Source organism: Schistocerca nitens, chromosome 5 (assembly GCF_023898315.1).
Source record: "Schistocerca nitens isolate TAMUIC-IGC-003100 chromosome 5, iqSchNite1.1, whole genome shotgun sequence".
NCBI classification, from domain to species: domain Eukaryota; kingdom Metazoa; phylum Arthropoda; class Insecta; order Orthoptera; family Acrididae; genus Schistocerca; species Schistocerca nitens.
Window position 1 is genome coordinate 662,628,164 of NC_064618.1, and position 27,793 is coordinate 662,655,956.

Consider the following 27,793-nt stretch of genomic DNA (forward strand, 5'->3'; position numbering starts at 1 on the left):
CTTTCAACACGATCGAGCACGTGTTCATAATGCATGGCCTGTGGCGGAGTGGTTACATGACAATGACATCCCTGTAATGGAGTGGCCTCCACAGAGTCCTGACCTGAATCCTATAGAACGCTTTTGGGATGTATTGGAACGCCGACTTCGTGCCAGGCCTCACCGACCGACATCGATACCTCTCCTCAATGCAGCACTCCGTGAAGAACGGGCAACCATTCCCCAAGAAACCTTCCAGACCTGACTGAACGTATGCCAGCGAAAGTGGAAGCTGTCGTCAAGGCTAAGGGTAGACAAGCACCATATTGAATTCAGGCATTAACGATGGAGGTAACCACGAACTTGTAAGTCGTTTTCAGCCAAACGTCCGGATACTTTTGATTTGATCAAGTAGTGCACATAGCGACTCGGACCCACAACCCTCGTATTAACGTTCTGTATTCTTGTTGCTGAGCCAACCGATGGTTCAAATTATATAAGAGAACGTAACTGCCCTATGTATCACCCGACCCGCACCAGAAAGCATTTTCTTGTCCACTTATTAGAGTAGTTATGAAAGCGTAGCGGCTCCAGGCACATTGAGGCTATTTGTCAAAACGAACACTCGTACATCATTAGCTGCAACGTGTTCTATTTAGAGCTTCGTACCTCACTCTGTAAAAACGAAAACCGTACAGGATCACTTTGTTGAAAGTCTGACTAGCTGACTGTTAAGACCCCTATTCCCCAGGAATGGGTTGACGTATCAAGTTGAAATTTATGTCATATTGCTGAGTTCTATGTTTTCTTGATAGTGTAAAAACTTTAAGCCTCTAAGTCAATGCGATCAAAAGATCCGGCCATATACGTCATAAATTTTGATATTCGTTAACACACTCATCAAAATCTATAGATGAAATATCTTTATAGATGTCGGGCCTGGTGTTCTAGCGGTAAAGGACGTGCCTGCGAATCGGGGTCGAATCTCAGTTGGACCACGGATTTTTCAGTCTAGCTTCACTTCTCAGTTACATGAGGAATAACAAGAAACGATATGCGATTCGAATTCCACGTTAAACTGTACGTCCCATTCCCCCAGTTGGATTGGACAGACTACAGACACGAAAGTCGCTGAAGTGGTATCCAATAATAGGGGACTTGCACTAGCCCACTGGGCCACACGAAATTATTACTATTATTTATATACGTAATTGAGATACTGCTGAAGCCCACAGAACGCGAGTCCTTTTCGCCCTTCTCTGTTTTTTTTTTTTTAAATTAACATTTATGTCTTCCAGACGACAGCTATATTGCGAAATTAACCTGGAAGGGTCTATCACGGTGGTGTAGTTGAAGGGAACCGAGTGGTTACTGGAGGCTAGTTTATTATGGATGTTTTTTGGGACAATCAATCAAAAGAGTGAAAAGAACAAATGTGTTTTGTGGTACAGCACTACTAGACAGTCGGTCTTAGTCTTGTGTGGAAGGCAAGGACATGGTGAAGGCTGAGGATGGCGAAGGCCTACAGAGACACTGAGTAACCAGCTGTCGGGAGCTCTGCCTGGAGTGACGGGAAGCGGAGAGTCCCGTCTATTACGTCCCCGTCTACGCCATACTAGTAAGGGCCTCTACTCGTGTCAAGTCATTCCGCTCCCTAAAAATTTTGCAGTGACATTCATTCTGCCTCACTTTATTTATCTTTTGACAATACACGTGATTTGTTTGTGAGATAGAAATGTCTGTTCAGTAATCTAAGTCTACTAACTCTTAGTTTGTCCTCAGACTGGTTTTGAACCTTCACAGACCCAATTACTCTGACTGTGGCTGTAAAAATCCACTTTGTTCAGAGCATTCCTCTCTGGAACAAAGTACCAGGTACTGTCGAAAATTTCCCTGTTTTGAGTTTAAACCGAACCTCAGTTACTAATATTATGTGAAGGTGACTGCTTTGTTGGATAGACATATATTCAGGGGATAAGACTGTATATTGGCGATTAATAACTACCGTTTTAATACTGGCTATCTGTTAGATATATGTATAAAGCAGACTATATGTGTGTATGTCCAAGATCTCCTCCCAAACCCTTGGATTGACTTTATTCAAATGTGGCACAGAAAGAGCAGGCCTGACAAGTATCAGCACTGTGTGGTTTATAACCTCATAGCTCCAATAGGAGCAGAGACTCGCACAATAATGTGTTTTTCTTTCAGCCCCTGGTGTATAGGCTGTCCTGCATGAGAGGCATTTTGTATGGGAATAGTATCGGCCTGCTGAATGAACCTGCTTTGCAGGACAGCCTCCATATCAGAGGAAAGAGTTTTTTGGGCCTCAACATGTAGACTGCCCTGCATGACAGTCATGTTGTGTTGGAGTGGTAATGGCTTGTTTTGGCAACCTGCTTTGCATGGCGACCTATATTCAGAGGCAAGTAAATGTGTTCCAAGCTTCTGACATGTAGTCTCCCTAGTGTGACAGGTCTATTATGGGAATAATATAGGCCTGCTTTACTGAACTGTATTGCAGGGCTACAAGTGCCAATGAGCATGGCTTTGGACAGTGTAAGATGTATAGAGGGGATGAACAGAACGAGGGGGAGGTTTAAATGGACAGAGAGAGGGGAGGAGAGGAGATGTGCTAGGCAGTTGAAAGATGTAGAGGGGTAGTGGTCAGGTAGAAAAGAAAGAGGAGGAGGTAGAGATCGAAATGTAGAGGGGGAGGAGAATGTCATCAGAGGGAGGGAGTGGAGAAAACGAACAAGGAAAGGTGGAGGAGGAGATAAAGAGACAGAGACTGAAGAGGAGGATATAAACTGACAGAGATGGAGGGATGAGGTGGTCATTCAGAGGGAGGAAGAGGTGGACACAGAGGGTGAGAAGACGTGTTTTCAATATATTAGTCGATTGCATATGCGGGTAAAGCTGTAGGGAAAAGATGGTATTCATCCATTTTAATAAATAGTTTCACATATAGTGCATTTTCCTCGGAAGGTCTTTGAACTATGTTTATCCTAATGACAAATGTGCATTCCGCATGTACTTTGCTATCCGAGTAGTGTGTAGTATTTAGTTCATGAATGAGACAATTATAACGAATCTATACGTAGCCATCATGCACCTAAGCACTATGGGACTTAACATATGAGGTCATCAGTCCCCTAGACTTAGAACTACTTAAACCTAACTAACCTAAAGACATCACACGCATTCATGCCCCAGGCAGGATTCGAACCTGCAACCACAGAAAATTCCATCCAAGCTCGTCACAGAACAGACAAATCCTCCTGTTCAGGCCCTCCACTCGTCCCCAGACCGGAGGAAAGTGGTGAACTCTGAGACTTGCATCAGTCTCCAGTAAACCGAAAATAGCCTCGGATTTCAGGCACGAGACATCTTTGTTTTGTTACTGGGATGTTTACCGATTGGCTACAATATACTGGAGTTAAGTCTCTGTATAAGAAAGAAGATAAAGAAATACTGTGAAACTAAAATCCAGTTTCACTTTTGTCAGCATTCTCATAATTTTAGGAATGGTAATAGATGTACATGTACACTGAGGATATAGTTATTTCATTAGAGAATGTAGTATAGGCTACTTGTACAGTCTTTTGTGTGTCAGTGATTTTTGACAGTAAATCACAAAACGTTTTTTAATAAATTAGAATACTATGGTATAACAGGAAATGCAACAAAATGATTCAAACCGTATGTCTACAACTCGAACCATCGGGTGCCAGTGGGAAAGAATCCTCCATTAAGCTATTGGTAATCATCGAAATGAGAACTTATCACATTTGTCTCACTTAGGGCCGTTAATTTTTCTTGTGTAAGTTAATAATCTTCCATCAGTAACATCAGCAGATGCCAAGTACCGTATGTTTCGTTTGCAAATGGCACAAAATTTAAATATATAACAATTGAGTACACTTGTAGAAAAATCGGTTAGTGAAATTGTAATTGGCATTAATGCAAGGTGCGTCTGAAAAGTTCGGTGAATGGTCTCAGAAAATAAAGAAATCAGAATTATAAACAAAATATCTTTACTGGCCTCCAAAATAATCACCATTTGCTACAAAACAGCTCTGATATCGCCTATAAAGATGCTATAAACTGTCAGCAGATGCTTCTTGTGAAATTGCTCGAAGCACTGGAGTCATACGTTTTTGGATATCCCATTTGTTACAGGAGATGAGACCTAGTTCCAGCAATACCATTCAGAGAACAAGCGACAGTCAATACCATGGTGTACATCGTCTTCCCCGTTTCTCTCGTGTAGAGCTTCGTGATGGATCAAGCATCTTCTGTCGAAAAATGGAATCAACATTGGCTTAACCTTATATTAATTATGTCAACCGACTTTTTCTTGAGAGGCGGGAAAGATAATGAATATTGCACTATTGACCGTCACTCGGTCTCTGGCTCGTACTGCTAGCAACAGGTCTCATCTTCTGTAACGATACGGATACCAAACGACGTTTGACCAAAACTTTGAAAAGACACAGTGTATTCGATTTAGAAGTTGAAAGGTTGCCTCCAATGTATATACTCTTATATAGAACGTGATAACAGTTAGTAAGAAGAGGTTGATAGTGTAAAAATCCGGGGTTTACAACTTGATGTAACATTCAGTTGACAGGACAAACTCACAGAGCGGCTTAAGCACCTGAATAAATCTTTATTTGTAATGCGGCTGTTGTCAGACATAGGTAATAGAAAACAAATATCTTACATACTTCGCTTGCTTTTTGTTCCATAATGTCATACAGGACCGCTTTTTGGGCAACTCATTTAACCGAACCACATTTTCTGTGTGCAAAAGCGTGTAATAGGAATTATTTAGGTTGTGAACTGAAAGACGTCCTACAGAGGCCTGTTCAAGGAACTGCGGATACTAACCACTGCTTCCTAGTATTCAGGTATTAAGTCCGTAATGCAACTTGTAATGATACATGATCCCTTTTTCAAACCAAAAGCTCAGTTTATGGAATGCATGCTAGAATTAAGAATTATCTTCTTAACGAAATAAAGCTATTCATTTTAATCCAGGAAGATACTCATTATTCACTAACACATATTTTCAGCAACACACTAGCAGCTATATAAAGCTTGACTACTAATAAAGTTAAATTCAAGATGAGCTTGAAGGATTTATTGGCTACTAAAGTGTACTACACCACTGATGAATTTCTTAGTAGACTAGTTTGATATATGACATAAATAACACAAGGTTTTGTGCAGTTAATACGAATATATTAATTGGGACAAAATACAATAGAATATGGTTACTATAAAATAAACACACACAGGTGATGATGTAATTGCTGGTGCTGTGATGCAGACGAGGGAGCTGCCTCGGCCAATTTCATGGTCACCTTTCAGTAAGTGCCTTAAGAGCGGAAAGGGATGATGGAGGGATGGAAAAACTGTATTGATCGCTGTCTTTGGGATTGAGGGCGGTGATGTTGGGCTGGTTCAAAATGGTTCAAATGGCTCTGAGCACTATACGACTTAACTTCTGAGGTCATCAGTCGCCTAGAACGTAGAACTAATTAAACCTAACTAACCTAAGGACATCACACACATCAATGCCCGAGGCAGGATTCGAACCTGCGACCGTAGCGGTCGCTCGGTTCCAGACTGTAGCGTCTAGAACCGCACGGCCACTCCGGCCGGCTGGGCTGGGAAGTGCCTGATCGGTAAGGGGAGGGTTTATGATGATTAGGAAACTGGGAGGTGTATAGGGATTTCGGTCTGAGGAGGATCTGAGGGCTAGTATGGATAAAAGTCAGCGTGTAGTTATGAGTTAGGAAGGGTGGCCTGTTGAAATTTGCTTGTAATAGGATGATAGGATTTGAAGGGTGGGTAGGTGGAGGAAATAGGGAAAGGCGGGGGGGGGGGGTTGTTGATGTAGGCATGGCAGAAACTGGGGGGTTTAAAAGATTAGAGAGACAATGAAGTTGATTTTCAAATTTCCGGCATTCGTAGGGTTTTTGTCGATGTTCTAGAGACTTGTGGGAGAGGGAATTTAATCAGCTGTAGCGAATCCTTGTAGGACGGGGAAGACGAAAATGGAAGCCGTGACATAGCGCATGACCCCTCAGACAGTATTTTATTCCCTCTTGTCACACATAGGGATTGAGGTCTGACAACCGCCTGGCCTGAAGAGAAAATAAGTATGAAAAGTCTGAAAGTGAGTTGGGGAACCTTGGTTTAGGATAGGAAAGGGAGAAAGCAACCAGAGATGAAATAAATTCATAGTCGGGGAGTTTTTTTTAGCAGTCATCAGTTTTCTAACTGGTATAACAACACCCGCCTCGAATTCCTCTCCTGTACCAATCTCTTCATGTCAGAGTAGCACTAGCAACCTACCTTCTCAATTATTTGCTGGGTGTATTCCAATCTCTGTCTTCCTCTACAGTTTTGACCTCTATATCTCCCTCTAGTACCATAGAAGTCATTCCGTGATGTCTTGACATGCGTCTTATCATCCTGTCCCTTCTTCTTGTCAGTGTTTTCCACATTTTCCTTTCCTCGACAATTCTGCGGAGAATCTCCTCATTCCTGGCCTTATCAGTCCGCCTAATTTTGAGCATTCTTCTAGAACACCACATCTCAAATGCTGCCATTCTTTCAGTTCTGGTTTTTCCATAGTCCATGTCTCAAGTTACATACAATGCTGTGCTCCAAACGTACATTCTTAGAAATTTCTTCCTGAAATTAAGACCTGTTTTATCATAGTAGATTTCTCTTGGCCAGGAATGCCATCTTTGCCAGTGCTATTCTCCTTTTTATGACCTAGTTGCTTCGTCTGTCATGGGTTATTTTGCTGCCTAGTTAGCAGATTTACTTAACTTCACCTACTTCGTGATCACCAATTTTGATATTAAGTTTCTCTCTATTCTCATTTCTGCTACTTCTTATTACTTTCGTCTTTCTTCGATTTACTCTCATTTCGGTTTACTCTCATTAGACTGCTCATTTAATTCATCAAATCCTGTAATTCTTCTTAACTTTGACTGAGGATAGCAATATCATCAGCGAATCTTAACATTGATATCGTTTCGCCTTGAATTTTAAACCCTCTCTTGAACATTTCTTTTATTCCCCTCATTGCTTCTTCGATATGTAGATTCAACAGTAAGGACGAAAGCCTACTTCCCTGTGTTACACTTTTTTAAACTGAGTACCTCATTATCTTCTACTCTTATTGTTCCATTTTGGTTCTTGTATACAGGGTGGTCCATTGATAGTGACCGGGCCAAATATCTCACGAAATAAGCATCAAACGAAAAAACTACAAAGAACGAAAATCGTCTAGCTTGATGGGGGAAAGCAGATGGCACCATCGTTGGCCCGCTAGATGGCGCTGCCATAGGTCAAACGGATATCAACTGCGTTTTTTTTAAATAGGAGCCCCCATTTTTATTACATATTCGTGTAGTACGTAAAGAAATGTGAATGTTTTAGTTGGACCACTTTTTTCGCTTTGTGATAGATGGCGCTGTAATAGTCACAAACGTATAAGTACGTGGTATCACGTAACATTCCGCCAGTGCGGACGGTATTTGCTTCGTGATACATTACCCGTATTAGAATGGACCATTTACCAACTGCGGAAAAACGTCGATATCTTGTTGATGTATGGCTATCGTGATCAAAATGCCCAACGGGCGTGTGCTATGCATGCTGCTCGGTATCCTGGACGGCATTATCCAAGTGTCCGGACCGTTCGCCGGATAGTTACGTTGTTTAAGGAAAGAGGAAGTGTTCAGCCACATGTGAAACGTCAACCACGACCTGCAACAAATGATGATGCCCAAGTAGGTGTTTTAGCTGCTGTCTCGGCTAATCCGCACATCAGTAGCAGACAAATTGCGCGAGAATCGGGAATCTCAAAAACGTCGGTGCTGAGAATGCTACATCAACATCGATTGCACCCGTACCATATTTCTATGCACCAGAAATTGCATGGCAACGACTTCGAACGTCGTGTACAATTCTGCCACTGGGCACAAGATAAATTACGGGACGATGACACATTTTTTGCACCCGTTCTATTTAGCGACGAAGCGTCATTCACCAACAGCGGTAACGTAAACCAGCATAATATGCACTATTGGGCGACGGAAAATCCACGGTAGCTGCGACAAGTGGAACATCAGCGACCTTGGCGGGTTAATGTATGGTGCGGCATTATGGGAGGAAGGATAACTGGCCCACATTTTATCGATGGCAGTCTAAATGGTGCAATGCATGCTGATTTCCTACGTAATGTTCTACCTATGTTACTACAAGATGTTTCACTGCATGACAGAATGGCGATGTACTTCCAACATGATGGATGTCCGACACATAGCTCGTGTGCGGTTGAAGCGGTATTGAATAGAATATTTAATGACAGGTGGATTGGTCGTCGAAGCACCATACCATGGATCGCACGTTCAAAGTTGAAAGATATTTGCTATTGTGATCCACCGACAACGCGTGACAACATGCGTCAGCGCATTGTCAATGCATGTGCAAACATTACGGAAGGCGAACTACTCGCTGTTGAGAGGACTGTCGTTACACGTATTGCCAAATGCATTGAGGTTGACGGACATCATTTTGAGCATTTATTGCATTAATGTGGTATTTACAGGTAATCACGCTGTAACAGCATGTGTTCACAGAAATGATAAGTTCACAAAGGTACATGTATCACATTGGAACAACCGAAATAAAATGTTCAAACGCACCTACGTTCTGTATTTTAATTTAAAAACCTACCTGTTACCAACTGTTCGTCTAAAATTGTGAGCCATATGTTTGTGACTATTACAACACCACCTATCACAAAGCGAAAAAAGTGGTCCAATTAAAACTTTCATATTTCTTTACGTACTACACGAATATGTAAAAAAATGGGGGTTCCTATTTTAAAAAACGCAGTTGATATTCGTTTGACCTATGGCAGCGCCATCTAGCGAGCCAACCATAGCGCCATCCGGTTTCTCCCTTCAAGCTAGACAAGTTTCGTACTTTGTAGTTTTTTCGTTTGACGCTTATTTCGTGAGATATTTGGCCCGGTCACGATCAATGGACCACCCTGTATATTGTGTACTCCAATCTTTTTCCGATAAATTACCCATATTTTTCCCAGAACTTCGAACATCTTGCACCATTTTAGACTGTCGAATGCTTCGTCCACGTCGATAAATCCTATCAACGTATCTTGACTTTTCTTCAGGCCTGCACCTATTGTCAACTGCAATGTCAGAACTGCCTCTTCAGTGCCTTTATCTTTCCTAAAGCTAAATTGATCGTCATGTAACAGACCCTCAATTCTCTTTTCCATTCTTCTGAATATTATCCTTGTCAGCAACTTGGATGCACGAGCTGTTAAGTAGATGTGCGGTAATGCTCGCACTTGTCGGCTCTTGAGGTCTTGGGAATGATGCGGATGATGATTTTCCGGAATTCAGGTGGTATACTGCCAGACTCACACACACTACACACCAACGTGAATAACCGTTTTTTGCCACTTCTCCCAATGATTTTAGATATTCTGGTCGAAAGTTATCTGTTTCTTCACCTTATTTGATTTTAAGTCCTGCAAAGCTCTTTTAAGTTCTGATTCCAGTACTGGAGCCTCCTATCCCTCCCGACTCCTGTTTTTTCATCTGTTTTCTTCATCTGTCACGTCAGCAGGCACGTCATCCCCCTCATAGTGGTCTTCAATGTACTATTTCCACCAGTCTGCTCTCTCCTCTGCATTTAACAGTAGAATTCCCGTAGCACTCTTAGTGTTACCATCCTTGATTCTCTGTACACAGAGTCAGTCCTTCATTTAGTCATTCATTTAGTTGCAGGTTTCTTCAATTTTTTTCATGTAGCCGTTTCGTCTTATCTTCCAGATGTTCCTATTTATTTCGTCCCTAAGTGACTTGTATTTTTGTACATCTGAATTTCCCTGAACACTTTTGTACTTCCTTCTTTCGTCGATCAACTGAAGTATTTCTTCCGCTACCCATTGTTTCTTCACAGTTATCTTCCTTGTACCTGAGAGGTTCCATTCCCTCTTTTGCGTGTCTCCTCTTATTTTGATCAATTTTATTAATGTTCTGTGTCATTGGATTTTAGTAACAGACCGAATAAGGTTATTGTAATGAGAGTACTTGTACTGAGAGCTCAAAAAATACTTTTCACTTGATTCCTAAACATGTTGTTTTACTTCCCTAGGTGGCCTGTGCGAGGCAAGCATCGGAGCACACGGCACACTGCGTTTCTGGTTGGGGGCTCAAATTCCCTGATTCTGAGGGGATCGTACAATAGGCTTAAGCGCCTGGGGGAACGACTGACGACGGTCGAGTTTCGCCTATTGTATGCCGGGCGAAACGAAGTGTGAGACGTCTGAGTGTCGCCACAGTTTATGTGCTTACCGTTCCGGCACGTCCGGAACGATGATTCCTGGTACCGACTGACTGCATTGGCCTCTTGATTCAGAGAATACTTGTGGACTGTGCCCTGCTGGGTGCAACTGTCTGGTGCCGGATGGCCGGTGGTCTAGGCAGGTTGTTTTCGTAGCCGGTCAAATGGCAAGTTCAGTACCCTCAGCTGAATAGCAGAGGCACGACTGGTCAACTTAAACTGAGGCTAGTTGACGTCATAAAACCCTGCTCGAAAATGGAGGGAACTGTCGCTATTGGCGCGAATGATGTTCTGAGACAATGTGAGGGAATTTTGGAATCAGAACTGAATGCTGATTCGCAGTTTTTCGAGGAGAGTAGGGAGTAGAGCAATGTTGGCTTCGCTCTTACGTTGCGCGGGCTGGGGATTCGGGGTCTGATCTTCTTCGGAGTCGGACGGTCTTGCGACTTGTTCGCTCGTTTTCGGAAGAACTTAGAATTCTTGGACAGCCTTCGCGACGAGGGGTTGACACAGAGTTGCCGCACGGCAGAAGTCGGAGCCTACATCAAATGGTTCAAATGGCTCTGAGCACTATGGGACTCAACTGCTGAGGTCATTAGTCCCCTAGAACTTAGAACTAATTAAACCTAACTAACCTAAGGACATCACAAACATCCATGCCCGAGGCAGGATTCGAACCTGCGACCGTAGCGGTCTTGCGGTTCCAGACTGCAGCGCCTTTAACCGCACGGCCACTTCGGCCGGCGAGCCTACATCATCAGGACGCTGCCTACCGACGACCTGCTGCAGATTTCGGTACTGATACAGTATTTTGCGGCTCCGGTATTGTAGGACCTTATCAATTTTATACTGAATCCCTCAGCAGCACGTGCGCTCTCTTTGCTACAAGTCCACCTTGCTTGTTTCTCGATGTGATCCCATTTGAGCTCTCACTACTAATTGCAATACTGCTATATAGTCGGAAGATTAATATTTGATTCATTAGGACCTCCAGTCACTATCGTCAGTCTATTGCATCACAGAGAGTAGGAGCACCTTGTTCTCGAGCCAACTCTTATTCTCATAATATTTCAGTATACCCTAACCTTTAACCTACTGTGTGTGTCGACAATCATGTGCATTTATGTTCTGATACATAATAAATCTCATTGTAATATTTAATCCGCATATCATTTGGTAGATATAGGCAGAATCCCATTTTCTGTTGTTTATTATGGTTTTTTTGAGTAGATTACGATTTTTATTAAATTATTGTGAGTGTGCACTCCTTACTTTACCAACTAGCAGGATCCACCATCATTTCCTTCCATTACCGTTGCGCGAATAATTAATTAGCTGGTAGATAAGGAGGGGATCGAGTGCATGTCTCGTTCTCATGCAAAATTCGTCTGAATTAAAGAGGCACAAACTTTTCTCCACCCCGACACCTCGCATACCTACACTTTTCTCTCCATCTTCACCCCTGCGGGTTTGGGGGTTAGAATAGGCCCGCGGTATTCCTGCCTGTCGTATGAGGCGACTAAAAGGAGTCGCAAACTTTTCGCCGTTATGTGATGGTCCCCTGTTGGGTTTGACCTCCATCTCTCAAAATTTTCCGAAGAGCGAGCCGATTGGGGAAGGGCGCCTTACTTGGTGCATTGTGTCCATCTTGCGATCAGACTTTTCGCCAGCTTATTCGCCGTTGAATTGCAGTCCTGCCCGCTCTCCATCTTTTGGGCATGACTACGTTCCTTCGTGCTGATTACACCTTGGACTGTGCAGTGCCTCTTTCTGCACTGACGGCGACCATGGACCACATGTTACCTAACATCCAGCACGGTAGCCAGTCCGTTGTGGTGGGGCCGCCACGTACCCTGTTGGTTGTAGCCCCCTGACAACACAGGGATCGCTCTACTGATGCCTGCGCCGTTAACTCCCCGCGTATGCCAAGGAGTAGATGCCCATCTCCCTGGGGCATCGGGACTCCCGGCAATGGCCATCCTGCCAGGTGGCCTTTGCTGTGGCTGGGTGGCGCCCGTGGGGAGGGCCCTTGGTCGGAGTAGGTGGCATCAGGGCGGATGACCCGCAATGAAGCGTGGTACATCGTCTCTCGCTGGTGGCCAGCCGCCAGCAGTCTCTAAGCGTTCTCGGACTCAATTTAACGCTCAGAAGTACGATCCGAAAACGTTCCCCTCCCTGGCCACACCGTGGGAGGAACGTAAGTCTCAGGATGGCAGTAGCAGTTATTCGCCCCGATTTTTAGTTTGTACGAGAGCTGATGGGGAGCCTTTTCTCTCCACAAAGCCTCAGTTCTTCGTCGAGCATTTAGAGGACAAGTTTGGGGAGATGGAGGGTTTGTCCAAAATGCGCTCTGGATCGGTCCTGATACAAACGGCATCCTCTGCCCAGTCACGACTGTTACTTGCTTGTGACAAGTTGGGGGATGTTGCTGTTACGATCACACCCCATAAGAGTTTAAATATGGTCCAGGGAGTTATTTACCATAAGGACCTTCTTTTGCAGTCTGATGACGAGCTGCGCGCCAACTTAGAGCGCCGAGGTGTACATTTCGTCCGGCGCATTCATCGGGGTCCGAAGAAAAATCAGTTTGCTACCAGTGCCTTATCTTGGCCTTCGAGGGTGATACGTTACCGGAAAAGGTCAAGGTGATGGTCTACCGATGTGACGTCAAGCCCTATATCCCTCCCCCAATGCGGTGCTTCAAGTGCTGGAAGTTCGGCCATAAGTCTTCCCGCCGCACTTCCAGCCTCACATGTCGAGATTGCGGACGCCCATCTCATCGCGATACTCCATGTGCCCTGCCTCCCATCTGTGTCAACTGCGGGGAGCACCATTCACCTTGCTCGCCAGACTGCCGAATTTTCCAGAAAGAGCGCAAATTCATGGAATATAAGACCCTGGACCGACTGACCTATACTGAGGCCAAAAGGAAATACGACCGATTACATCCTGTGAGAATGACATCTTCCTACGCTGCTGCTACAACACCTGTGCTAGCCCCATCAGTTTCTCGATTTCCGGCCGGATCGACGAGTAGTACAACTCCTCCTGCCCCCTTGCCAGTGGGGGGCTCTACCCACTGGGTTGCTCCTGCGCCGCCTACCTCAGGAGCAACACCATCCCACCCATCGGGGACGTCCGTCCCCGCTTCTAAGCCGGAGAAGTGCCCTCCCCAGCCCGTTAAACCCAAGGAGCAGCGTGAGAAATCCAAGAAGAAGAGCTCTAAGCCCAAGGAACTCGTGGTGGCAGCCACCCCACCGCAACCTTCCAGCTCTGCGTCTGAGGACGAGGTGGAGATTCTGGCGTCCGCTGAGGACCTCGATCTCGCCGGTCCCTCAGACGCCACGGATAGCGCTAGCACCAGTGCTCAATTGGAGGCAGCAGGTGACCCAGCGGCGTAATCTGCCTTCCAAGTCCCGTCACGCCTCTCTCAGACATGGCCAATACCATCCTCCAGTGGAACTGCAGCGGTTTCTTCCACCATCTAGCTGAGCTCCGACAACTTATCAGCCTTCACCCTTTCTTCTGCATTGCACTTCTGGAAACTTGGTTTCCAGCAATGCGAACCCCCGCCCTCCGTGGCTATCGGGGTTATTATAAGAACCGGGCAGCTTATGAAAGGGTGTCTGGTGGCGTCTGCATATATGTCCTTAACTCTCTTCACAGCGAGTTTGTAGCTCTACAAACAGCTTATAGGCTGTCGCTGTTCGGGTGTGGACGCCACAGGCTGTTACCGTCTGCAGTCTGTACCTTCCACCGGATGGTGCTGTCGCGCAGCATGTCCTGGCTGCTCTGATAGCCCAATTGCCGCCACCTTTCTTGTTACTGGGCGACTTCAACGCCCATAACCCTCCGTGGGGTGGGTCTGTGAAGACAGGTCGAGGCGCCACCATTGAGCATTTATTAGCACAGCTCGATCTTTCGCTTTTAAATGATGGTTCCTCCACACACTTTGGCGTGGCGTATGGCACGTACTCCGCCATCGACCTTTCGATCTGCAGCCCTAGCCTCGTACCGTCTGTCCAATGGAGAGTGCATGACGACCTGTGTGGAAGTGACCACTTTCCGATCTTTCCGTCACTGCCACAGCGTCAGTCTTCTCTGCGCCCTTGGAGGTGGGCTATGAATAAGGCTGACTGGGACTTGTTTTCCTCCACTGCCGCTATTGAGCCTCTCTCTCTAGTGATGACATTGATGTGGTGGTTCAATCGGTCACCACCGGCATCGTTACTGCCGCCGAATCTGCCATTCCCAGTTCTTCTGGGTCCCCTAGGTGGCGTACTGTGCCTTGGTGGTCGCCTGCGATCGCTGCAGCGATTAAAGATCGCCGGCGGGCGCTCCAGCGTCACAAGCGACATCCCTGCATTGAACACCTCATCACCTTCAAACGGCTGCGTGCGCGGGCCCGCCGCCTTATCCGCCAAAGCAAGCAGGAGTGCTGGGAGCGGTATGTGTCCACCATTGGCCTCCATGTCTCTCCATCGCAGGTCTGGGCCAAGATCAGACGCCTTTCCGGCTATCGGACCCCTGTCAGCGTCCATGCGCTCTCACTGAATGGAGCAGTCTGTACAGACTCCGACGAAATTGCCAACAGCTTGGCAGAGCATTTTGCTCTTAGTTCCGCTTCTTCCAATTACCCACTGGCCTTCCGCTCCATTAAAGATCGGATGGAACGTTGGAGCCTTTCTTCTCGCACCCACCATTCTGAATCCTACAATGCTCAATTCAGTGAGTGGGAATTTCACAGTGCCCTTGCCGCTTGCCCTGACACCGCTCCTGGGCCAGATCGCATCCACTGTCAGATGCTGAAACACCTTTCAGTGGACTGCAAGCGATGCCTCCTCGACCTTTACAACCGTCTCTGGGTCGAGGGTGAGTTTCCGTCGCAATGGCGGGAAAGCATTGTCATCCCCGTTTTGAAACCAGGCAAGAGCCCTTAGGAGGTGGACAGCTACCGCCCCGTTAGCCTCACCAACGTTCTTTGCAAGCTTCTCGAACGGATGGTGAGCCGGCGCTTGAATTGGGTACTGGAGTCTCGGGGCCTTCTGGCTCCGTCTCAGGGTGGGTTCCGCAAAGGCCGCTCCGCCACCGACAATCTGGTGAGTCTGGAGTCGGCCATCCGTACTGCTTTTGCCCGCCGTCAGCACCTGGTCGCTGTCTTTTTCGACATGCGGAAGGCATACGATACGACATGGCGTCATCACATACTTTCTACGCTTCATGTATGGGGTCTTCGGGGCCCTCTGCCGATCTTTATCCGAAATTTTCTGTCGTATCGTACCTTCCGCGTGCAAGTCGCGGCCTCTCATAGTTCCTCCCGAGTCCAGGAGAACGGGGTACCACAGGGATCTGTCCTCAGTGTCTGCCTGTTTTTAATCGCAATAAACGGGCTCGCTGCAGCGGTGGGAAATTCTGTCTCCGCTTCCCTGTATGCTGACGACTTCTGCCTTTACTACAGCTCTACTGGCATTGCAGCTGTTGAACGTCAGCTACAGGGCGCTATCCGCAAGGCGCAGTCTTGGGCTGTAGCGCATGGTTTTCAGTTTTTTGGCTGCCAAGACCCGCGTTATGCATTTCTGCCGGCGCCGAACAGTCCATCCTGAGCCGCGGCTTTATCTTGCCGACGAACTCCTTGCTGTGGTGGAGACCCACAGGTTTTTGGGTGTAGTTTTTGATGCCCGGCTGACTTTGCTGCCTCACATTCGGCAGCTTAAACAGGCGTGTTGGCGGCATCTAAATGCTCTGAGATGCTTGAGCCACACCCGCTGGGGCGCCGACCGATCTACCCTGTTATGGCTCTACCTTGCGTTAATCCAGTCTCGTCTGGATTGGTTCAAAATGGTTCAAATGGCTCTGAGCACTATGGGACTTAACATCTATGGTCATCAGTCCCCTAGAACTTAGAACTACTTACACCTAACCTAAGGACATCACACAACACCCAGCCATCACGAGGCAGAGAAAATCCCTGACCCCGCCGGGAATCGAACCCGGGAACCCGGGCGTGGGAAGCGAGAACGCTACCGCACGACCACGAGATGCGGGCTCTCGTCTGGATTATGGGAGCCTGGCTCATGGCTCAGCATCCCCATCTGCGCTGCGGGTACTGGACCCAATCCTACACAGCGGCATACGCCTTGCCACTGGTGCTTTCCGGACCAGCCCAGTGGACAGCATACTTGCGGAGGCATGTGTCCCTCCATTGCGGTTCAGGCGGCAAAATTTATTGGCCGCTTATGCTGCCCATGTTTTTAGCTTGCCCGGGCATCCAAACTGTCGTCTCCTGTTCCCGCGATCGGTCGTCCATCTGCCAGACCGTCGGCCCGGTCAGGTTGTACGATCGCGGTCCGCGTCCGAGAGCTTCTCTCCGGGCTTGGGGCTTTACCTCTTCCGCCTCCTTTCCGGGCACCTCTGCGCACACCCCCATGGTGTGTGCCTCGCCCTCGCCATCCGCTGGAATTGGCACAGGGCCCGAAGGGCTCAGTCCCTACGGAGGCCTTCCGCCGCCGCTTTCTTTCCCTCCTTGCAATGTATCAGGGCTCTGGCATTGCGTACAGTGACGGCTCGATGGTTGCAGGTCGTGTCGGTTATGCGTTTACTCTAGGGGACCATTCCGAACAATGTTCATTGCCGGCTGGCTGCAGCGTTTACACTGCTGAGCTGGCCGCCATCTTTCGTGCCCTAGAGTATATCCGCTCCTGCTCAGGTGAGTCCTTCGTGATCTGTAGCGATTTCCTGAGCGGTTTACGCGCTCTCGACCAGTGTTTTTTTCGTTCTCGTCTGGTGATGGCTATCCAGGAGTCCCTGCATACTCTTGCGCGTTGCGGCCGCTCTGTGGTCTTTGTTTGGATCCCGGGCCATGTTGGGATACCCGGAAATGAAAATGTTGACCGCCTGGCGAAAGAGGCCACCAGTACACCATCTCTGGACATTGGCCTCCCGGAGACTGATTTGAGGGCAGTCCTCCGCCGACACATTTCCTCGCTTTGGGACGCTGAATGGCGCGGTCTGGCCACCCATAACAAACTCCGTGCCGTCAAGGAGACGACGACTGTGTGGCACTCCTCCTTGCGCGTCTCTCGCAAGGAGTCTGTCGTCCTCTGCAGACTGCGCATTGGGCACACTCGGCTGACGCACGGCCACTTATTGAGCCGTGAGGACCCACCTCTGTGTCGCTGCGGCTCAATTTTATCTGTGGTCCACATTTTATTGGAGTGTCCGCTTTTAGATGTGCTCAGGCAGACGTTCGCACTGCCTGATACGCTCCCTGCCCTTTTATCTGATGACCCTGCTATGGCTGGCTCAGTTTTACGTTTTATTCGGGCAGAGGGTTTTTATCGTCTCATCTGAGTGTTTGTTATGTCCTTTTGTGTTGATTTTGGCCTTTGGCCTACGATTTTAGTCTGCGTTTTTAATGTGTTTCCCGGTGGTTGGCTTTTCCTTTTTTGTTTCTATGGTCGGCCAACCACCGACACACTCTGTGTGATTTTAATTTGTTTTGTCTGATCTCTGTCGGAGTATTTCTTGTCCTGTGTCGTCTGACGTCTTTCCTGTTGTTCGTTTTTATTCTCTTTGGGTGGTTTTAATTTTTTTTGGAAAAAGGGACCGATGACCGCCGCAGTCTGGTCCCTTTAATCCCACAAACCAACCAACCTCTCCACCTTCTGTGACAGCCGTTTTATAAACGTCCGTTCCCCTTCAACTGACCTGCCTAATAAGCTATTCCTTGTCGCAGTATCTATGCCTCAGAGAACTTCAAGCATACCTCTTCATTCCTTAGTACTTCCGATTCTACTCCTTTGCTCATTGGTTCTTCCTGACTAGTCTCTTAAACTTAAGTCTATTCCTCATTATTATCAAATTGTGATCTGTGAATATTGAACATACTGTTTGCTGATACCATCTGAAATTTAATGAAATTTAATGCAGAGCTCAATTAGTATTTCTCCTCTCATCCCTAGTACCAAGCCCGTATTCCCCCGCAACCCTTTCTTCTACTCCTTCCAACGCAACCGCATTCCAATCTCCCATGAGTATTAGACTTTCAGCTCCGGTTACATATTGAATTACCCGTTTAGTATCCCCGTAGCTCTCTCTCTCTCTTCATCTTCTGCTTGCGACGTCGGCATGTATAACTGAATTATTATTGTCGGTGTTGGTTTGCTGTCGATTTTGATGAGAAGAACTCTATCACTGAACTGTTGACAGTCACTCACCCTTTGTCCTACTTCCAATTCATACTGAACCCTACTCATGTTATCTTATATTCCGCTGTTGTTGATATTACCCTATACTCGTCTGAACAGAAATCATCGTGTTCTTTCCATTTCACTTCACTGTTGCCTATATCTACTCTACCTAGATTGAGCCTTACCGTTTCCATTTCTAGATTTTCTAGCTGCCACACAACGTTCTAACTTCCGACATCCCCCCCCCCCCCCCCCCCCCGACGTCGCCCCGACTCGTAGAACGTTACCCTCTCATTGTTCATTCAGTGTTTTTCTTATGGTCAGTTGAGAGGTCATCGTGAGACTTTTACAGTTACAAGCCACTTGTCCTGCGGATACACGTTACGTGTCTTTAATGCAGTGGTTTGGTATTTGTGGCAAGGTCTTATGGGACCAAACTGCTGAGGTCATCGTTCCCTAAGCTTACACCCCTCTTAATCTAATTTAAACTAAATTACGATGAGGACAACACACGCCGGAGGTAGGACTCGAACCTTCGACGGTGGGAACCGTGCGAACCGTGACAAGACGCCTTAGATCGCGCGGCTACCCCTCGCGGCTGCAGTGGTTTCCATTGCCTTCTGCATGCTCGTGCCGCTGATAATTGCTGATTATTCCGTCTTGTAGGGGCAGTTTCCCGCCCTAAAGGGAACGGAGTGTCCTGAACCTCCGTCCGCTCCTCTGCCCTCTTCGACAACGCCGTTGGTAGAATGAGGGTGACTTCTTATGCCGGAAGACTTCGGCCGCCATTGCTAATGATTTTTATTCAAAATTGAAGCAGTGAGTGGTATTGAGCCTGGGACCGAGGACGTTTTGACTATTGATCAAAGACGCTACCCCACTTTTTTCACTTCATTGTTCTCGCCGTTTGAACCGTGCAGACGTCACAGGTCGCCCCTTCAAGCTGACCGTTGTGTACTTCGCTCAGTTTTTTTTTATTACAGAAGGTAGCTAGCCCTACGATCGGACACGATAAGCGACCGTGCTGGCGTCCCTCACCTACCGTGGGAGATGCAATGGGTTGAATTTTAAGTGAGAGAAGAGTGAGCTGTGTGTTAACTGTATGGTTGATGGGATATGACAATATTAGGCCGGTAGCATACAGCGATTGTACATTAGAGGAGCAACAATGAAATTATTGTATTCGAGATTGCGGAAGATGTAGAATATACAGGAGTGGTACATGTGAGCCAGGAGGGCTAGGAATTTGTCAAGATAGCAGAGGATCCAAGTGGGAAAGATAAATTGGTGCAAAAGGCAAGATGGAGTGCTTAACATTCAAGGGATTAATATATTCCTTTGGTGGATACGATATCTAGGCAATGTAGCAACAGGAGAGGAGAGGTATTGTGGATAGTGGAGTTGTTTTGGTTAAGACTGAACAGATAGCCAGGCAATGTAGGTATAGGAGACGAGAGGGCAGAACAAGGTTTCGTAGGCGTTGAGAGTAGTGGAGGTGCCTCAGTTAGGAGTGGTAGTGCTGCACAGTGATGTACACTCATGCTCATAAATTAAGGATAATTGCAGAATTTGGTATCACACAACGTGGCACTACACAAAACTGTCGCTAATAGCATAGGTACATAGGGAACACACACGACACAGATCTATAAGTCCACAGTATTGGTGATAAGTTGAGAAAACTGTCCCGAAACACATGTGCTACAAAACGCCACTGTTTCCTGCGCATATACCCCAACATCAAAATGGGATATGATCACCATGAACACGTACACAGGCCACACAACGGGTTGGCATACTCTGTATCAAGTGGTCGAGCAGCTTCTGGGGTATAGCCCACCATTCTTGCACCAGTTCTTGTCGGAGCTCCTGAAGTGTTAAAGGGGTTTGAAGATGTGCAGCGATACGTCGACCGAGAGCATCCCAGACGTGCTCGATGGAGTTTCGGTCAGGAGAACAGGGAGGCCACTCCATTTGCTAATATATTCTGTTTCAAGGTACTCCTCCATGATGGCAGCTCGGTGGGGTCGTGTGTTATCATCAATCGGGAGGAAGGTGGGACCTACTGCACCGCTGAAAAGGAGGACATACTGGCAAAATAACGTCCTAATACACATGACCTGTTACAGTTCCTCTGTCAAAGACATGAAGGAGTGTACGTGCACCAATCATAATCCCACCCCGCACCATCAAACCAAAACCTCCATACAGGTCCCTTTCATGGACATTAAGGGGTTGGTATCTGGTTCCTGGTTCACGACAGATGAAAACCCGGCGAGAATCACTGTTCAGACTGTACATGGACTCGTCCGTGAACATAACCTTGGACCACTGTTCCAATGACCATGTACTATGTTCTTGACACCAGGCTTTACGGGCTCTCCTGTGACCAGGGGTCAGTGGTTTGCACCTTTCAGGTCTCCGTGCTAATAAACCATGTCTGTTCAGTCGTCTGTAGACTGTGTGTGTCTGGAGACAACTGTTCCAGTGGCTGCAGTAAGGTCCGGAGCAAGGCTACCTGCATTACTCCATGGCTGCCTGCGGGCAATGATGGTGAGATATCGGTCTTCTTGTGGTGTTGTACACTGTGGGTGTCCCGTAATGTAGCGTAGCGCCTGGACACGTTTCCTGTCTGCTGAAATCGTTGCCATAATCTTGAGATCACACTTTGTGGCACACGGAAGGCCCGTGCTACGACCTGCTGTGTTTGACCAGCCTCCAGTCGCCCTAGTATTCTACCCCTCATAACGTCATCAATATGTGTTCTTTGAGCCATTTTCAACACACAGTCACCATTAGCACGCCTGAAAACGTCTGCACACTTACTCGCTGCACGGTACTCTGACATGCACCAACACACCTCTGCGTGTGTAGACTGCTGCCAGCGCCACCGTGCGACGGCCGCAGGTCAAATGCACCGCATGGTCATACCCCAAGGTGATTTAACCCGCAAACCGCCCACCAGAGCGTTGTTTCACCATGTATCAGCATTATCCTTAACTTATGAGCATGAGTGTAGATGCCGGTTGTTTCTGCTCGCAGGGAGACGTCACGTACCTGGAACTCCAGGAGCGCGGGCAGTGCCTCAGTGTAGAAGGCGACCTCGTTGCGGAAGAGCAGGTCGGACTTGAAGACCTGCCGCTGCTCCGGGTCGGCTGGCAGGCACTTGCACATGAGGGAGCGCCGCCACGGCGAGCCGCCCACCGTGCCGCGCACGCTCACGCGGTACAGCGTCGACGTGTAGTTGTCGCCCGTTCCCGCGCCCGACCGCACCTGCAAAGCGGACCGCCTGGTACCACAGCAGCTAGTCACACGGACCCTGTTCAACTGGAGGCACCACAATGCGATGCCATCGCAGTTCGCCACTCAACGTAAAGCGGTGTGTTAGTTGATGACGATGTACACACATCAAAAATAGTTTTGCATCACCTTGGTTCCGAGAGTTCCGGAACCTGGCAGAAAATTGGAACAGACATCAACATAAATATCATTTCCGCCCTTTTTATTGCTCTTGAAAACCACACATTGCATGTTCTACCACCATACAGCGGGGCCTTCAGAGGTGGTGTTCCGGATTGCTGTACACATTGGTACCTCTAATACCCAGTAACACGTTCTCATGCATTGATGCATGCCTGCATTCGCCGTCGCATCAAGACACTGTTGGTCCAGATTGTCCCACTCCTCAACGGTGATTCTGCGTAGATCCAACAGATTGGTCGGTGGGTCACGTCGTCCATAAACAGCCCTTTTCTATCTATCCCAGGAATGTTCGATAGGGTTGATGTCTGGGGAACATGCTGGGCACTCTAACTGAGCGATGTCGTTGTGCTGAAGGAAGTCATTCACAAGATGGGCGCGACAGGGGCGCGAATTGTCGTCCATAAAGACGAACGCCTCGCCAGTATGCTGCCGATATAGTTGCACTATCGGTCGGAGGATGGCATTCAAGTATCGTACAGCCGTTACGGCGCCTTCCATGACCACCAGCGGCGTACGTCGGCCTCACATAATGCCATCCCAAAACATCAGGGAAGCTACACCTTGCTGCACTCGGTGGCCAGTGTGTCTAAGGCGTTCAGCCTGACCAGGTTGCCTCCAAACACGTCTCCGACAATTGTCTGGTTGAAGGAATATGCAACACTCATCGGTGTAGGAACTTGATGCCAATCCAGAGTGGCATTCCGCATATTGTTGGGCCTATCTGTGCCGCGCTGCAAATGGTTGAAATGGCTCTGAGCACTATGGGACTTAACGTCTGAGGTCATCAGTTCCCTAGAACTTAGAACTACTTAAACCTAACTAACCTAAGGACATCACACACATCCATGCCCGAGGCAGGATTCGAACCTGCGACCGTAGCGGTCGCGCGGTTCCAGACTGAAGCGCCTTTAACCGCTTGGCCACGCTGCATCGTGTCATGGTTGCAAAGATGGACCTCGCCATGGACGTCGGGAGTGGAGTTGCGCATCATGCAGCCTACTGCGCACGGTTTGTTTATTAACACGACGTCTTGTGGCTGCACGAAAAGCATTATTCAATATGGTGGCGTTAATGTCAGTGTTTCTCCGAACCATAATCCGTAGGTAGCGATCATCCAATGCAGTAGTAGCCCTTTGGCGGCCTGAGCGAGGCATGTCATCGACAGTTCCTGTCTCTCTGCATTTCCTCCGTGTCCGAAGAACATCGCTTTGGTTCACTCCGAGACGCCTACACATCCTTTGTTCCTGACACAATGTAACAATGCCGACGTGATCGAAAATGGTTCAAATGGTTCTGAGCACTATGGGACTTAACTTCTGAGGTCATCAGTCCCCTAGAACTTAGAACTACTTAAACCTAACTAACCTAAGGACATCACACACATCCATGCCCGAGGCAGGATTCGAAACTGCGACCGTAGCGGTCGCGCGCTTCCAGACTGTAGCGCCTAGAACCACTCGGCCACTTCGGCCGGCGACGTGATCGAACAGCGGTACTGACCGTCTAGGCATGGTTTAACTACAGACAACACGAGCAGCGTACCTCCTTCCTGGTGGAATGGCTGGGACTGATCCGCTGTCGGACCCCCTCCGTCTAATAGGCGCTGCTCATGCATGGATATTTACACCTTTTGACGGGTTTAGTGACATCTCTGAAGTCAAAGGGACTGTGTCAGTGATACAATATCCACAGTCCATGTCTATCTTCAGGAGATCTGGAAACCGGGGTGATGCAAAACTTTTTTGATGTATATATTTTATTGATAATTGATGCAGCTGAACTCCGTAATCCTTCCTTTGTAGGGTGTAAAATAATGACCGCTTCCAATCACAGAAGAAGGTGATTTTATTTAACACGCGATTGTTTTCGGGCTTTGTTTACACCTTCGGGTCCTTTACATTCGTGTACACGTTTCCATACAAAGTATTGGAGATTAATGTGCATATCCGACACACGTAATTTACGATGACTGAGCAGACAAAATGAAACATCTCGAAGTGGCTAAGCAACGTGTTGTAAGATATTATAGTACTTTCATATAGCTGGTGTATCCATATAGTTTCCACATTACATTTATCACATTCTTCACAAATGTATTTCGTCCTTTACACGTTAGCTGTACATTAGCCACCATGATAGTTATTGGTGGACTGATGACCATAGATGTTAAGTCCCATAGTGCTCAGAGCCATAGTTATTGGTAATTGCATATGAGGAGCGCCAGAACAAAAACCGATAAATCCGTATTTGCTGTTAATACAGAAAGTAACGAACAGTGATCTCTAAATGGCTCCACAGGCTATAAAAAGAAGAAACACGCCATAAAACACTTGATGTCGCGTTGTGCTGAAAATTATTTTGTGGCAGCATGTATTATTACTCCCGTATCTCCCCCCTACAGCTCAAACACGCGAATATAGCGAAAGTGGATATATCGGGTTTTGTTCCGGCGCTCCTCATATTATATCTTTTATTAATTAGTGGCATTGTAGTTGTTAGTTACCTTCAGAAGCACATGCCCTCATAACGTGTTTACATTTGAGAGCAGAGGATTTGACCAAAGAGTTTACGTCTAAGAAGAACAGAGGTGTTACATATGCAGACAGATGGCAGATGTTACAAATTATGAAAATGAAATTGTTATATTAGTGTGGGACCATACTGTCAATTATATTATACAGAATGGTTGCTGGCAAATTATATTAAGTAAAATACTTCTTTTCACAAAAATTGCTAGTTGTGAGGGGGCCATGATTTACAATTTTAGATTTTTGAATATTCCATTAAACGTGCGTAGAAATGACATGTTTTCAAGGTCTACACAAGCCAGACACGAAAGAGTTTCACTATAAGGGACAAGGAACACACCGATGCCTCCAGGCTGAGTAACTGTGATAAATGAGCTTTTCCAACACGTCTGAAAGAACATGGCCACTCAACGACAGCCACTAAAGATAACCAGCAGACGCCACAAACTGTGAGCACACGAAAGAAAATTAATCTCCTTGAAGAGCTTGATATTTACATCCTTAATTCCAAATCACCACACCTAACTCTCATTGAACAAGCTGATCTTGCAAACAAGTCATTTCTGCACATTTTTAATGGAATATTTAAAAATCGAAAACTAACTAATGCCCTCCTCGCAATTTTGTTTACCCTTGCATAATTTGCCAAAAACCATTCTGTTTATCATATATGGCAGTCATAGAACAATTTTATTTCCATAGTTTGTAATATCCGTAACATCCGTGTGCTTCTTAGACCTAAGCGCCTTGGCAACAACCTGTCTTCTCAAATGTAAACACGTCAGAATTTTTTTCCAATTTATTTTTGGCTTTCTGGAGGTGCCCATTCAGCCAGCCCAGCAATGGAATGCCTATTATGACGATACGAACGTAAGGACAACACAACATCCAGTCCCTGAGCAGAGAAAATCTCCGGCTCAACCGGGAATCGAACCTGGGCCCGTTCACTTGGCAATCCGCCGAGCCGACCGCGTAGCTGCCGATGTGCACTGCGTTGGATGTTGTGAGTGCATGCGTTTCTGAAGTTAGTAATATCTAAAGTGCCTTCATTTTATGGAACACGTAATATGGAAGCACCAGTAATTAAGATGGTGACTAATATACAGTTAAGGCGTAAAAGACGATTTAAAAAAAAACTGTGATAAACGTAATGTGGAAACTGTATGGATACTCCAGCTATATGTAAGTACTGTAATATTTTAGAACACATGTCAATATTTTAGAACACTTCCAGACGTTTCATTTGTGTTCATTTAGGTATCATCAGTTATTTGTTTGTGATTTAAACAGTGATCTCCGATACTTTTTATGCAAACATGTACATGAATATAAACCTCCTGAAGATGGGCACAAGTCCGAAACCGGACGTGTGTTAAATAAAATCAGTTTCTATTGTGAGTGGTAGCGGTTATTACTCTAGAGCCTATAGCTGCTGACAGTTGTGGGTAAACCAGGGCCCCGCATAGTGCCGGCCAGTGCAGTGCTGGCGTAGCCTTGTGCAGTGTTTCCGCTTCGCCGCTCTCAGGCAATGCTCTGCTATGACTGCTGCCGCGATACAATGGTACGAGCCAGCCAGTATTAAACTGAGCACGCGCCGAAACTAAGGTGCGGTAGAAACACACCCGTGCGGGTAAGTGCAAGAAGGCCTGCAGAGGATTAAAGATTCTTGTTGGAACTGGCAGTTGACCCTGAACGTAAAGAGATGTAACTTGTTGCGCATAAACAGGCGAAGAGATCCACTGATGTTCGATACACCACTGGCGACAAGACACTGGAAACCATAACTACCGTAAAACAACTAAGAGTAACCCTCCACAGTTAGCTAAATTGGAATTACCACGTAAAACAACTAGTAGCAGAAGCAGATACCACAGTAAGTAACATTGAGAGACTCTTAAGGAAATGTAATGCAACAAAAAACTCTGCGATCTTACTGCCACAATTTGACGTTACTGTCACACATCACTATGCGATATATTTCATTTTTCTACAGCTATTTCCAAGTTATCTAGTGAGTTTACTGGAGGAGTGCGTCTGAGAAGGCTGCCATTCGCTCGTCACGGTGGGCAGTATGCCGCTGGGAGCATCTCTACAGCCTCCTTTGTCGGCCGAAAGACAGTCTTTGAATCTCATTAGGTCACGTGGGCCTACTTTGGAGGGAATGGCCAGTTCGTGCAATACGGGCAACGACACGGTTTGTCGCTGTCCAAACCCGGGCTGGCGTCTGTACCCATGGGGACAGTGTACATCACGACCAGCCCATAACCCCCAGAGAAAACTGAACGTGACATTCTTTTTTTCCGCGTGATTTCGAATGTTCGTAGATCGCGGTATCTCCTCACCAACATGAGAGTCTGATGCGCCTTCTTTATGTATAAAAGAACAGCCAGTATTATTGGTTTGGAGAAGATACAAAAGTGACACTGGCTGTGGAAGCCTACGAACTTATATCAACAGTATTGTGTCACTCTGGGCAAAGTTCTTGATGCGTAAGGCTGACCGATCATGAAGACACTTCTTTGGCTGAGTTCTAAAAAAATGGTTCAAATGGCTCTGAGCACTATGGGACTTAACATCTTAGGTCATCGGTCCCCTAGAACTTAGAACTACTTAAACCTAACTAACCTAAGGACATCACACACATCCATGCCCGAGGCATGATTCGAACCTGCGACCGTAGCGGTCGCGCGGCTCTAGACTGAAGCGCCTAGAACCGCACGGCCACCTGCGGCTGGCGGCTGAGTTCTAACTTCGTGTTAAAAGTGTGCATATTGTCACAAACGGAAGGAAGTTACATGTGTGGTACCATAGATCGATACTACCCCCACCAGTGTCTCAAAGTTGGCAACGGAATCGTACGTTTCCGACAGACTCCGACAGCGGTCGCGTAGGGGCCCGGCGGATCAAATGATGCGCCCCTGCGGAACCACGCCTTCAGCGGCTGCAACTTCGAGCGCCCTCTGCCGTCGCGATGTTGGATGGCCGGTGGCAGCTACAGTGCCCACTTTCAGTCGCAGTCTTCGACAGTCTTGAGTCTTAGTCAGCCTTCGACAGTTCGCTCGGGCTTTAGTAGCGGGAGCGTCACATTGCACGACGCCCTTTAGTCTGTTTCTTGCAATGGTTGTTCTTTTTTGAAGTTTCTTCGCAATATTTGCAGAAAGTTACGAGTTAAGTAAAACTTCTGTTTACTGTATTTACGTATTCGAA

General features: G+C 46.9%; 1 protein-coding gene across 1 annotated transcript in view; it reads right to left on the bottom strand.

Moving 5' to 3' along the window:
* LOC126259745 (uncharacterized) overlaps positions 1 to 27,793 on the bottom strand; it is a 333,725-nt gene that overhangs the window by 140,437 nt on the left and 165,495 nt on the right. The window contains exon 2 of the mRNA XM_049956735.1: positions 21,633 to 21,848. Coding sequence (XP_049812692.1) covers positions 21,633 to 21,848 — 216 coding nt within the window. The remainder of the gene's footprint in view (positions 1 to 21,632; positions 21,849 to 27,793) is intronic.